At 36.7% G+C, this 14,532-nt stretch overlaps 1 protein-coding gene across 7 annotated transcripts in view; it reads right to left on the bottom strand.

Annotated features, from left to right (window-relative positions):
• MYSM1 (Myb like, SWIRM and MPN domains 1) overlaps window positions 1–14,532 on the bottom strand; it is a 39,415-nt gene that overhangs the window by 6,688 nt on the left and 18,195 nt on the right. For 6 of the 7 annotated variants that reach the window (XM_045477587.1, XM_045477584.1, XM_045477583.1 and 3 more), the window contains 10 exons: window positions 12,730–12,860; window positions 11,524–11,627; window positions 10,006–10,083; window positions 8,227–8,312; window positions 4,957–5,011; window positions 4,561–4,611; window positions 3,794–3,868; window positions 2,979–3,167; window positions 1,911–2,043; window positions 141–246 (listed from right to left, as the gene is read on the bottom strand). In XM_045477587.1, coding sequence (XP_045333543.1) covers window positions 141–246; window positions 1,911–2,043; window positions 2,979–3,167; window positions 3,794–3,868; window positions 4,561–4,611; window positions 4,957–5,011; window positions 8,227–8,312; window positions 10,006–10,083; window positions 11,524–11,627; window positions 12,730–12,860 — 1,008 coding nt within the window. The remainder of the gene's footprint in view (window positions 1–140; window positions 247–1,910; window positions 2,044–2,978; window positions 3,168–3,793; window positions 3,869–4,560; window positions 4,612–4,956; window positions 5,012–8,226; window positions 8,313–10,005; window positions 10,084–11,523; window positions 11,628–12,729; window positions 12,861–14,532) is intronic. The other variant, XM_045477585.1, reaches the window with a different exon arrangement.

A 14,532-nucleotide genomic window follows, 5' to 3' on the forward strand; every position in this document is an offset into this window, starting at 1 on the left:
TACCACAAACGAATCTGTTTTCTAATAAACTGTCACTGACGCCATACATCATAATTTTATATTTAACTTGGGTTTTCTCTAAAACATCATTTAATGAGACGCGCTGCAGATGTGCGGCCACCTCAAACCACAGCACATACCTATGGGACAGTCGGTATTTTTCTATTATCCATCTTGCCTTTTCAAACACTAATCCCCACTGAGGTTCTTCTAGCATCTGCTGTACTTCAAATTTGTAAGGTAAACCTAGAAAAGCATAATGAAGCAGACTGTCATCAACTATCGCTTCAATCCCCAATCTCCTTTTAATTACCAAGAATCCTCACAACCACAACCTGGCAGACCAGCTGAACAGCACTTTAAACATAGTGGGCATTCATTAAATATTTACTGCCTGGCTGAACCTGGCCCATCGAGCATATTAATGCTCAGCAATTAATAACAATAAAGAAGAGTACATGTACCATTTGCATGACAATTCTATGTAAGGAATGGAGAAGCAGGATGATCACATAATTTATATCCAAATCAAGAGACTTTTTGAGTGAAAGGGGGCACTGTTAAAAACGGTGCCAGAACTACGGCTAAACAGACACCGAGGTAGGCAAACGAAGACAATTCCATCCTAGTGATTTTTATTTTCACACGGGTCATTGAGCTTACAGCAATGCTATAAGGCAGGTGCATTATTCCTATGTTAAAGATAAGGAAACGAAGGCCGAGACACGTGGAACGACCTGCTTAGACTGGTGAAGTGGAAGAGCCTGGATTTTAAGCCCTAGCAGGTCTGCCTGGCTTCTGGGCCCACACTCACTTGACCTGCCTACAGGTGCTAACCTAACCAGTCAGGGAATAGGATGAACTCTGGAAGGGCAGCAACTGCACTCCTGTCAAAATGGTCATGCTCAGTTCCAGAGACAGGAGCCCAAGGGGTGGATGCCATGTACATAGCCAGAAAGGCAAAAGACCAAAGGATGAGCCTACTTAGAAATTTTTCACATGGCCTTCAAGATCCCCCTGTAATTATATTTGCAGTGTATTAAAAGAAAAGCTGAGTTGATCTGTTATCAGAGGGCAACACCGTAAAATTAACTGTAGAACTTATACAATGCTTACTACATGGAATGCCACTTAAATGCACTAGCTGCCAGTACTATCCTTTATTTATTTATTTTTGGATGAGGACACAGAGCCACAGAGAGGTTAAATAACCTGTTCATCAGCATACACATAATTACTAAGTAGAGCCAGGATCTGAACCTAGGCAGTCTGGCTCCAGTTTATGTTATTAACTTTACATTATACTGCCTCTCAACTGCGTTTTTGCCAATATTAAGACTTTTCAGGTAAATAAAATGCCAGCAAATCGAAAGGCATGAAAAAAAAAAATGAAGGAAAACATTATGATTGTCCTTCCTTACAATATAAGCATACTTTGTCAATATGCTCTAAAATGGTCTTTTTTCCCCATTTTTTCCCAGCTGGATTTTTTTTTTTTTTTCATTTCTTAGTTCTCCTCTATTTCATTTCTTCCCTCCAAAAACTTAATAAAGCATTTGACTAGTTTTATTGCGATATTTGCTTTATTGTGGTGGTCTGGAACCAAACCTGCAGTATCTCCGTGGTACGCCTGCCTGTAACTAACATGCACGCTGCCTGGCTCTAACTTTTCTGCATAATATAACCCTTGTGCCCAGAGGCCATGGTAACACAGTGGGGACTTGAATCTAGAAGGATATCACTAAAGGAAAGAGGGAGGCCGCACTACATGGTATGTAGACAGCAATTCTCTAGTTGAGGCTGCAAAGCTTTCCATCACATAGTTTCACATAGTTGTAAATTCGTTGCTATGAAAGATTCAAAGAAATGTGGGCAGAAAGAGGATGAAGTTGTTTTTGTTGAAAACTTACGGTAAGAGCCATCTGAGCTAATTTCATCACTTATAACTAGGCAGGTAATCTGGGAATAAGGTAAAGGATTGTTCTGATTATAAGGACTAACAATCATTCCAATGAACTTGGCACCGCCTCTGGAGAAGTAACTCTACAATTCAAAGAAAAGTAAAATTAGTCTTGACTACATAAATTTAAAAATCAGTATTTACCCATAGCAACATCTTAAACAACGAATGGAGAAAAAAGGAGCACCAAAGTGTGTTAAAAACTTCATATCCAAACAGCAACTAAATGAAATATACTATATATCATTCCACACTCTAAATTTTTCAGGTCAAAATGTACTCAACCCAACCAGAAATGATCCTTAAAAATATGACCTGGCCTGAAAATCTGTATTTACCATGAATATGTCTACAAATTATTTTCACTACCCTTCAGCTATAATCTTTATCAATATGGTAATAGCTGCCTACAGCAGAAACATACACCTATCAAACATAAAATGTTGGAACAAAACAAAAGTTTATTTTTTTCCAGAGATGCAAAATAGACTGCTTCTGGTTATTTCACTTGTACCCAGTCCCTGTACTAGTTGTTCCCATCAATTTTTAGAGGCTCTGGGAGTAATTACCACTGTCACTTAGATGGCTTGCCTGTACTAAATAGCTGATTTTCCAAATGTTTAAATAAACATATATTACCCCTGTAATCAGAAAAAATGCAAAGTTATTTCAAAACTCCAGATGTAAATAATATTAGAAATTCAATACTTCGCTAGAAATGTTAGAAGTATATTTATAGAGGGCGCTTGGGTGGCCCAGTCGGTTAAGCGTCAGACTTCAGCTCAGGTCATGATCTCGCGGTCGGTGAGTTCGAGCCCCACGTCAGGCTCTGTGCTGACAGCTCAGAGCCTGGAGCCCGTTTCAGATTCTGTGTCTCCCTCTCTCTCTGCCCCTCCCCTGCTCATGCTCTGTCTCTCAAAAATGAATAAACGTTAAAAAAAAAAGTATATTTATATAATAGAATAGAAAGCAACGAGAGGAGAGAAAACGTGCATACATGCAAGACCTAGAGGCACACCTGGTATTTGGCTTGAGTGTCAATATCTCGTAAAGAAGGATTTGGATCAAAGGCAGGATGAGAATGATACCATCCAATTACACGATAGCCTCTCACAGCCAAGGTTTCTGAGGCCTGTGTTTGTGACACAGGATCCATCTCACACTGCAGTCCTGTACTCAGACTGTTACATGGTTCTGCTGCACAGACCTATAAAAGATTAATCCTTACATGGTTACACTGAATCCCGTTAATTCTATCACTTTAATGTTTTAGTTCTTTCATACATAGATACAGAGGCTTTTTTTAGGCCACGTCTTTTATCCGACAGTATCACAGGCAGCCTTTAGCCTGCAAATGAATTACACTTCAAAAGTGATTCGATGTAGGAACTCAGAATCCACTTTTCCACTCAGACAAGGCCATAATAATTGTTAGTTTTCCAGGCCAGCCCATATAATACCTGCACATACAAAGTCTTTCAATGAGTCCTATTATTTATGATAATAATTTCAACAAAGTGATGCATACCAAGTTTCAACTATAAGGTTGCTGCATGGTTCCTGGCCTCTTAAGAGTAGTTGTAGCATTTTACTGGTGAAGGCAACGAGGAGGCGAGGCCTGGCCGTGCTCCCTCTTTCTTGATGGTAAAAGGAAACAGGTACTCAATATATGGAATGTTAATTTACTCCTGGGAATATCCAGCCCACACTGGAATATTCTCATTTATATCACAGGTAATTCTATTTTAATTATATCCACTGAAATCTATAAAAATATTTGGTATGGCAGCAGGACTAAATGATTTTAAAAAATATTTAAGAGCAAGAACTTACTTCAACTATCTTATCAACTTCTGAGTATCTTCCTCCTAATAGACCAATCACTTCTGCCATAGAAACATGAGCATGCTAAAAAGAAATACAAAATAGACTTAGCCCAAACATACAAATCCATCTGACAAAAAATCAGAAAAAAACTCACTTATACATAGGAGAATCATTTGTAAGTATGGTAACCGGGCATAGCAGAGGAATCAGACACTAGGCTCACTACACAAAGACTTGGGATTTCAATCTATCTGCGCTGCCAGCTAAGAAGCTTTGAACCAAACACTCAAAGATGTCATTATTTAATTTACAAAATGAAGACACCATTTGCTTTCCTCACTCAGGACCCTAAAGATAAAAAGTAAAAGTCACTCCTGGTAGTCCTACAAAAAACATCCTCTAGAAAAACATCCAAAACCAACACAGCTACTGGAGGTCTCAGTAACTTAGTGCAAACAAGGAACCTCCAAGTGGTAGGAGTTGTGCTTTGCTGCAGTTATCTAGAAGGCAGCAGACAAAGGATGCCAGGAAATTAAAACAGGGTTAATGATGATAAATAGTCTGCAAAAACTCACATTAATTTATTTTCTCTAAAATATGGAAACATGCAATTGTTTGGCTTTTCTCCAAAAGAAAAGACTTATTTTTAGACTCCTTGTAAAAGAGGATAGTTAAGATCCAAAATACACGTCTTCCATACTCTCTCTTAAGCCTGCAATAAAAATACACAAGAATAGAAATCAGAGTAAGTAAACACAATAGATTATCCTTACCAAATCCATTATTAAAAGTGCTTCTGAAGCCACTTTCACCTGAAATGGCTCCTGAAATATAAAAAAAAAAAAAAAAAATGGGGCAGCATAAAAATAGAGATTTTATTCCTCCTCACTGGAATGTCCACCCTTTTCTTCTTTACCTATCACACCAAGTTCTCATCACCAACCAAGGCTCAGCACAAATCAGAGATTTTTACAAATATTATCATTCAAAATCTTAGCATGGAGAAATTCTCTTTCATTTCCCATCTGCATCACTCATCTGACCCATCATGTACCTTGCCTCGTCCAATCTTTCACATACATATATGCCTTGCACACAAAGGAAAAGAAATACTTCCTGTCTGACAGAAGGGCATGGTTTATGGCCATTTAGTGATGCATAAATAGTACCTGCTTTTCTTCACTGAAAGAGTGACAAGGTATCAGTTGGAAGGGATCAAATGAGCTGAAAAAGAAAAAAAAAATCATTTCTAATATAATCTCAATGACAAGATCAGGAAAATAACATTCACTTAAATTTGAAAATGTGTATCAATAATCTAAATCTAGATTCTCAGAAAAATACTAAGCGAGGGGAATTTCTTAGGACATCCCATATAACTCTGCTGAGTTTTGGACTTGATTAAAAAAATGGGAAATGACAGGGCCTTTGGGAGAAAGTAGTTGTTGCCTTAGTTTCTTTTAACACCCAAAGAGAAGAACGTTGTACCCACACATGTGTCCTAAACTGAAAGGTTTCAAAAAGTTTGAAGAAAATGTAAACAACTCCCTGACATGACATGGTAAAAAAAGTTTCAAGAAGAAAGTTCTCAAAAACACTTGTCAGTACGGTATCAGCACAGGGTAGGGACTCAAATATTTGTTGAATGAATGCCAATGGTTCTACTAAAGAAATTAATGTATATGAAAAGTTCAATGATAAACTTGTATTTTAAAATAAAAAAGTTAGGGGCAGGTGAGTGTCTCAGTAGGTTAAGCATCCGACTTCAGCTCAGGTCATGATCTGGCAGTTCTCTTGAGTTGGAGCCCCCACGTCAGGTTCTGTGCTGACAGCTCAGAGCCTGGAGCCTGCTTCAGATTCTGTGTCTCCCTCTCTCTCTGCACCTCCCTCATTTGCACTGTCTCTCTCTCTCTCAAAAAGAAACATTAAAAAAAAATGAAAAAAAAAAAAATGAGAAAGTTAAAAAAAAAAAAAGACAAAAAAAAAAAGAGGGGCACGTAAGCAAGGGTAGATAAAAAAGCATGTATTAATCTGAGAGCAATATTAGAAAGGCTTTGAGCAGTAAAGAACTGAAGTCTGAGGAAGATATCAAGAATAAGGTTTCTTTAGGCTATGGTCAGAGAAAGAAAAAAACAAGGAATATATGTTCATGTTAACACAACCAGAAAAGAGCAGGACTATTTAGCTCCTATTCTACCAGAGACTGTTAGTGTCAGCAATTCAGACACTTTGTACTCCAAGTGCCTAGAACAGTGCCTGATAGATAGTAAGCATTTTTTCAGAAATATAAGATGAATGAAGAGGAAAGATCTTCAAGTAAAAAAGTGCTTCATCAACACGAAAAAAAAGAACACAAAGACAGCATATGCATCCCAGAGCAATGAAGAACCATGATGTGAAACCCACTGACCTTTTTGGAGGAACTGTTCAGAATGGAAAAATTATTGGAGGGCTACAAATAGGCAATTTTGGGCTTTATTTTCTTAAACAAAAAAAGCGGACTTTGGGAGCAGAGGAATTAAATGTGAATATTGAGAAAATTCTGGAAAAGATTATTCAACAGCTGATTTTGAGCCTTTAGCAAGTGAAGAGAGGACTACTAAGGGTAATAATGGATTCATGAAAATATATGTCATGATAAGTAAATCTAAATTTCATTTTTTTTTAAATGTTTTTTTAATGTTTATTTTTGACAGAGATGCAGGCAAGGGTGGGCCACAGAGACAGACAGACAGACAGACAAAGAAATCTTAAGAGGCTCCACACTCTGAGCTGTCAGCACAGAGCCGGACACGGGGCTCGAACCCACGAACCGTGAGATCATAACCTGAGCCAAAGTCAGATACTTAACCAACTGAGCCACCCAGGTGCCCCTAAATTTTATTTTTGATAGAACTGATCTGCTAGAAACTAGCAGACTCATAAAGATTCAAATATATTTTGTCTGAATGTAAGCAAGACATCTACTATGATTTTTCTTCTGCACAAGATGAAAAATCATGAGTCAACTGTGGCAATGTACTGCTGATGGAACAATGATGTCTGAGGCTTTCCCTTATTCCAGTTAAACATTTTAAGCAGTGATCAATGGCAGAAGAGGTAAGCTTACTGAAATGTTGACTCAAATCTATGAAGGCTAGTATAAGAAAAGTGGAGCTGGATTCAGATTGTGACAAACTGGAACAATGACTTGGAAATCACAATAAATATGTCTCATGCTGAGATTCAGAAAAGCAAATGTCTGGATACTAGATAAGGAGTCCTAGCTTATGGATGACGATATTTTTTTACATAGTTTATCTTATTTTACTCTCACAACAACTGTAGGTTTTAATTTTTCTTTTAGAGAGGGGATATATAATGTAATGTTAGCAGTATGGATTCATAAGTCTAACTGCCTGGATTAAATCACAGCTCCATCACTAACAAGAATGAGCAAGTTTGTTTCCTCATGAATGATATTATTAACTACTGCACAGGGTGGTTATGGGGATTAAATGAGTTAATATATACAAAGTGCTTAAAGCATAGTCAACAGTCTTAGCTATTATAGTTATTATTTTATGAATGAGCACTGAAGGCTTAAGGCTTTACATAACTTACCTAGGGACTTACACTTGGTTAAACATCAGGGCTCTTTCACTGAAAATGACCTGGGGAAATTCCTAGATATCTTATTTTAAAAGGGACACTGGTGAAACCATACTCTATTTCTGCATCTACAGAAAGTGAGGGTCCAGAAAACCAAGACATTTAACTTATTTGGTGACTCTTAACTGTTATGTTACAAATAACAGATTATTAAAAAAAAACAAACAACAAAACCACACACACACACACACACACACACACACACACACACACAGAAAAACCCCCAAAAACCTTGCTAACAAAGGTTAGCACTAGTCGTTTCATGAGGTTACCTATTTATAATGTCTAAGGAGTTGAATGACCACCTGTTATAATCAAGGCCCCTTTACAACATATGTTGGATCCTATAGTCACTAAACCTATAAATTCAAAACTTTTGCTCAAGCTCTTCCAAACTGGTAATCAGTGAAATAAAAAATCTCAAAAATTCTAGTAGTATTTAAAAAAAATTTTTTTTTTAATGTTTTTATTTATTTTTTTGAGACAGAGACAGAGAGAGACAGAGCATGAGCTGGGGAGGGGCAGAGAGAGAGGGAGACACAGCATCTGAAACAGGCTCCAGGCTCTGAGCTGTCAGCACAGAGCCCGACGTGGGGCTCAAACTCATGGACTGTGAGATCATGACCTGAGCTGAAGTCAGACACTTAACAGACTGAGCCACCCAGGCGCCCCATCTAGTAGTATTTTTAAACTTAATATGAATAATATGTTGCTAATCAGGTATTTTTTCCATACATTCCTAATCATTGGTGATAAGTTAAAAAAATTACATGTGTAAAACACTATACCTTTTTGTTGGTCTTGGTACTTTTGAGGATTTAACAGATTTACATTTTTCCTCTTTTCTTCTCGCCAATTCCTCGGCAGAGAGATGCTAAAACAGAAAACAACCACTTGATCAACCAGTCCATCAGCCACTGACAGGCAGAATCAATAATAATAAAGAATACTCTTTAACACCATAATTAAAGGCAGGTGAGAACAGGATAGACTATGTTGATGGAGATGTACCTCCTTCTTTCTACTAACAAATTGCAATGCTAGATAATATATTAAAAAATTGTTCCAAAATCTACAGCCACACCAAACTTAAAAACCTCAGAATCACCTGAGGCCCTCCTTTTACTTATTTCCCATCTCTAGTCCTATTGTGTTGTTTTCTTTCCCAACAGGGAGACAGCGCAACATAATGATAAAGAGTACAGATTCTGGAGACAGAATGCCTTGCTCTGCTACTTACTGGATGACCCTGGCCAAATTACTGAAGCTTTCTGTGCTTTAGTTTCCTTATCTTTAAAATGGGAACAAAAATAGTAACAATAACAGTGTCATGATGTCATCGTAATGATGCATTAATGTTTATAAAACACTAGAATAGGGTTGGACACATACATAAGTCCTACATAAGTACAAAATTAATCTTTTCATTCCATTTCTACTATCATTCTTACACTTTAGCCCAAATAACTAGGCACCTTTTCCAGAATATGTCTGGTATTTTCCCACATCTCTACCTTTGTTTATGCTGCTCCCTTAGCCTGGAATGCCCTCACCTACTTTTCTACATTTTGAGACTGTCCTGCTAATCCTTCAAGTCACATCTTCTGTGAAACCTTCTCTCATCACACACACCCCTTGGGGAAGACCTGACATTTCTTAAGATCAACCTTATGGAACTTAACACAGGTTTCATCTTTCCTACTAGAAACTATAGAAGTTCTTTCTAGGCAGGAATCATGCGTTACTAATGTTGTGCCTAGATTAGAGATTAAGTGAGGCTAGGGACAGGGAATGGGGAAGAGAAGAAGAGGAGAACGTTTTCTTTTTGTTTTGTTTTTGTACTGAAACTCAAGAGGAAAACTAAAATTTACTGAGTAATTGGTATATGCAAGGCTTATTAAGTAACCTAGTACTAGAATCTTCATACATTTTATTCCATTTACTTCACTTAATTCTCATAACAATTCTTGGACAGAGGTATTATTCACACTCCATAGACAAAAACCTGAATTTCAGTGAGGTTAAGAAACTGCTCAAGGTAAGAAAGCCAGTAAGTACACATTCACACATTCTTTCCATTCTACTGCACTGGGTGTTCACAAATAAATTCTATAGATACAGAACTTATACACACACACACATTCATCACCCATGTTTCTTTTCAGAACCACAGTTTTTACTGGTAGAAATGACACTTTAGTATTTGTAATTCAATTTATGTCTAATGCTTGGGACAATATTTTAATTGGTATATCAGAACATCATTCTATAAATAAATGTTTACTGAAATGAATTAGACATACCAACTTCCTGGCACCTTGGCAGATATTCTTGAGCTAGAGACCAGAATACAGATTAGACAAAATTTGGAAAACGAATCCAACTCCTAGTTAATTGCACCAATGCCTTCTATTTTGTTGTTTATTGGTGACTTCTAGACGAATTAACATGGGACGGATATACACACACACACACACAACAAGTGTAATATATGTGACATTAAGACATACATATATAAATGACGAAACAACTTTTAGTGATGACCTATCTGCTAAGGTCAAAGTTACCTCAAAGGTTTGTCCTTCTAAGTCTTTTGCATCACACCAATTTCCCCATGGGTCTCGGACCCTACGTCTCCTTGTGCGCTGTGATAAGATTAAAATGAAGCAAAAGGTAACAAGATTAACCCGGGGAAATCACAGCACAATACACAAAGCCAAAATGATATTTTTAAAAAATCAGTTAATTTCTCCATTAAAATATTGTAATCCCTGATCAGCATTGCCTGACTAAATTTTATTTTATTAATTTATGTTTAATAGTTTGCACTCTGCTCAGAAATAAATCAGTAATGATTTTCTGAATTTTACCTGGATTTCTTATTGAATTTTCATTTCTTTTTGCCACTTAGAAACTAAAATACTAGGACAAAAAATATTTTTAAGATTAAAAAGAACCACCAAGAAAATGACTTCCCTTTCAACCACTTGTGGTAGAAAACTTGCAAGAACACGTAGCAAGAGGTAGAATATTAAAACTAGAAGCAAAATTACATCTCAGCCTCAGAAAGGGAAAGACTGCCTAGTGGATGCAATAAAAACAATAAAACATTATGAAATTAGTTGACAAGATTACTAATATCTAGTTTTATAAACCCCAATACTGAAGCCTTTAAAACAGACTGCTCAAGGGCGCCTGGGTGGCTCAGTCAGTTAAGTGTCCAACTCTTGATTTCGGCTCAGGTCATGATCTCATAGTTGTGAGACTGAGTCCCATGTCAGGCTCTGTGCTGGGCGTGGTGGAGGCTCCTTAAGATTCTCTCTCTCCCTCCCTCAGTTCTTCCCAGCTTGCACTCTCTCCCTTTCTCTCAAAACAAAAAAACAAACAAACAAACAAACAAAAAAGACTGGCTCAGAGGCCAGTGTTTGAGTGGCACCTTTTCCAGCAACTGTATCTAAATACATCCTTTCTCATAAAAGTAAATCTAGGTAGGCAGAAATGGTTAACAGCCTAAATACGCTAAGAAAAATGTCCACTCTATTATCTATACGTTTCTTCATTTACCTCACCTATTACCAATCTACTTTATTAGTAAAACCAATGAGATCACGCTATGACTCTGCCTTTTAAGAGACTTGTAGATCACTCACCTTTAAAATAAGATTCACAAATTGTAAGATACTGTAAAACTCCCTAACTTCAAGAATTAAAAAAGAAAGGCTACAATAGTTTGGATAGCTATTCCAAGAAGCTGAATCTTAACCTAAGACTTTTTAGCTAAACAAAGTAACTGAAAGAAAAAGGAGCTTAGCTGTATGGCTGTAAAAGACACACTAGACTTAGAAACCGGAACCAAGAATTCTGAGGCCAGGCGAACAAAGTACGACGCTTCCGTGTCAAGTCTGCTGGCGAATTACGAGGTGTTTTTGGTTTTTGCCTTATAAACTAACATGACACTGAATAGAAACCACAAAAGTAAATGGCTAAGGTGACATACAAGAGAAAACACATTCTTCCACTCACTGTCCATGTGTTTAACAGGTGGCTAGAAGGGGGCACACCTTAGATGACAGGTGAACACTTACCATAGACTGCAGACGCTGTGCAAGCTGGTATGCTTCCGCCGCATCTTTTCGGTCCCTGGCTCGTGCTTTGTCAACTGGTTGTGGTCTGTTGTACACAGCCTGTTCTATTGGAATTCAGGAAAAATAAAACAGTCTATTATTTTCTGAAACTCATTCGTTCAATAGGAAGGCACACCTATACTGACTGGAAGTTGTAAGCCAATTTCTAAGTTTTGTTATACCTAAGCTTCTATCTTAATTCTGCAATTACTTGGCAGTCTCACGTAAAACTAACACTCTTAAGGAAATCTCAGCAAAATGGGATATTCAGGAAATGGGTAATTTAATTTCTAATTAAACGACTGCTAAGCTCACTTTGCTGAATTCAGAGGTCTAACACAGAAAACGTGATTTCATTTTTTTTTAGTGGCTGTGGAAGCTGCGACCCCTTAGTTTTCCTGAGCAGCCAGTCCCAAGATACAGTGCCTGGGGAAACACAGACACCGAAATGAAAAACAGACCACAGGGCAGACTGTAAATTCTCTCTACAAGATAAATAAATAATCTCTGATAGGAGATTTTCTGGTTAGCTGTCTTCTCAAAGACAGCACATATTCTTCTGAAACCATGGGTTACAAAGTTCTAATTATCTATCTAATTACCTTATCACAACTATGGTTATTAACTTTCTTCAAAATGTTTGTGTCAAGTTAATTCAATAAAAGTGAAAAATACATTCAAAATCATGCATATTTGAGAAAAACTAGGGTGAAAGAAACTTTCTTCCGTGAAAAATATTTTGGCACTTTTATTACATTTAAGTGTAGAGGCTCATAAATTATTTCCTTTACTTAAACACTGCTAGACAGTATTTCTAGCATTAATACAGATTTTGCATATTGAATGGGCTACTATCAGACTTTTCTTAAAATGACGTTACTTGTACTTGACAAAGAGCTTCATTGTTAAATTATTTCTCCCACTTAGAGAATATTTTTCCTTTTCATACCACCAATTTTCACTGTAGGTTACAGGAAAATGTAGCTTAATCAACAGAAATCTGTTTTTACAAAAAAACTTAGTAATACAGTTATTCCATATTATAGCATCTTTCTGAATTCTGCATCTATACTAAATCTGCTTGAATTCTAACCATCAAGGAAGTTAACGGGTGCTCTAAGGATAAAAAATGTTGAGTAAAAGATGTTGTTGGGTTTTTATTTTTACCACATCCAAAATTGATTGCTCCTATCAACTCGAGGTATGTATGAATCCGTCCAATACAATTAACATCCCCACAGTTCTTCAGGCCAGGACGTACTGAGGTCTTATTTAAGTATTTCGGTTTGCATATCTCCCTAATTAAGAGATGGAAGTACAGTTATTTTGGATAAATAAAAACATGAAAAAAGATTTCTGGGGAAAACTTTTAATATTTGAGATATCTTAAAAATTTACCCCCTCTCAATCTGTAAATGTGTAGTACAAACAATGCTAATACATAATACCCAACTGTACTTTTTCCTGAAATTAGCTTTAAATGATACAATAACTTACAAGTATAATGTGATTTTTATTAACTATTATTTTTTTCCCATATGAAACGCCATAGATTCCAGTTACCCCAGGATTTTAAAGTTAGAGGTTTTGTCAACAGATCCAAATTCAAGCTTCAAGAATAAAAAGGGCACTCTGACAACATATCTAAAGTATTTGGTATTAGACTTTTCTAATTTTTAATATATTACTAAGGTTCGTCCACTTTCACTTTGCTGGGCAGTATCTTTTAATTATAAGCTACCTTATAAATGCTTGAAAGTTTTATACCGGTTTTTGATCATTAGGCCAATAAATAAGAGTAAGCACTCTCAGTGGAAAACAGAAATATTAACATTATAGAGGATTTCCAAGAAATCAAGAAATGCCCAAAGACTATGAAAAAAATACAAGGTTTACATAATACAGTTCATATTTACTGAATGTACTTATTGTACATGGCAGATACAGTTTAAGAGTAGTGGAGAACTTAATAATAGCAGCAAACAGTTCCTGAGTGCTTATGCCAGTACTAACAGTTACACAACCTTAATTCTCACAACAGTTCTACAAAGTAGATTTTATTATTCTTATTTTAGAGATAAGGAAGCAAAAAGTCAAAGGAATTAAAGTACTTATTTGAGGAAGTTAAAGTCAAGATTTACATACAGACATTATAGACCAAGTATTCAGACATATCATGTAACAGGATTTCTTATTGAATCTTTATTTTATTCCACAAATATTTACTTTGCATCTTACATACCGGGCACTGTCTAGGCACTAAGGATACAGACATGAATATAAAGCTCCCGACTTTACATGCTAATGGGAGGATATATAGGGGCGCCTGGGTGGCTCAGTCAGTGAGGTATCTGACTTTGGCTCAGCTCAAGACCTCATGGGTCATGAGGTCAAGCCCCATGTAGGGCTCTGTGCTGACAGCTCAGAGCCTGGAGCCTGCTTCAGATTCTGTGTCTTCCTCTCTCTCTCTCTGTCCCTCCTCTGCTCTCTTTCTCTCTCTCAAAAATAAAATTAAAAAAAAAATTTAATGGGAGAATATATATGACTAATATATATTACATATTAATATATTGCTTGTAATCTTATATTAATATACAATTAATTATATATATAGCAGTAAGTGCTAGGAAGAAACAGTGAGAAGGATAAAGGGATAGAGAGACAAACAGGCACAGACTACTTCAGAGAGGGTGTTTAGGGAAGGCCTGCCTAAGCAGAAACCAAAGTTAAAATCATACATTCTACAGACATTCAGTGAGGGCAAGAAGTAATTTGTGATATGGCAGGGTATCAGAAATGCCATTGAAAAGATGAGATTTCAGTGTTTTCACTTCAGTTCAGTGTGAAAGAAAAGGAAACAAATTGCACAAATGAAGGCAAGAAAACAGGAATGAGCACGGTGTAACAAGCTACCAAAAATCTGTAGCAATCTAAAAACAGTATTGATTTAATTAAAGACTGCCCAAATCG

Source organism: Leopardus geoffroyi, chromosome C1, assembly GCF_018350155.1.
Source record: "Leopardus geoffroyi isolate Oge1 chromosome C1, O.geoffroyi_Oge1_pat1.0, whole genome shotgun sequence".
In the NCBI taxonomy this organism is placed as follows: Eukaryota; Metazoa; Chordata; class Mammalia; order Carnivora; family Felidae; genus Leopardus; species Leopardus geoffroyi.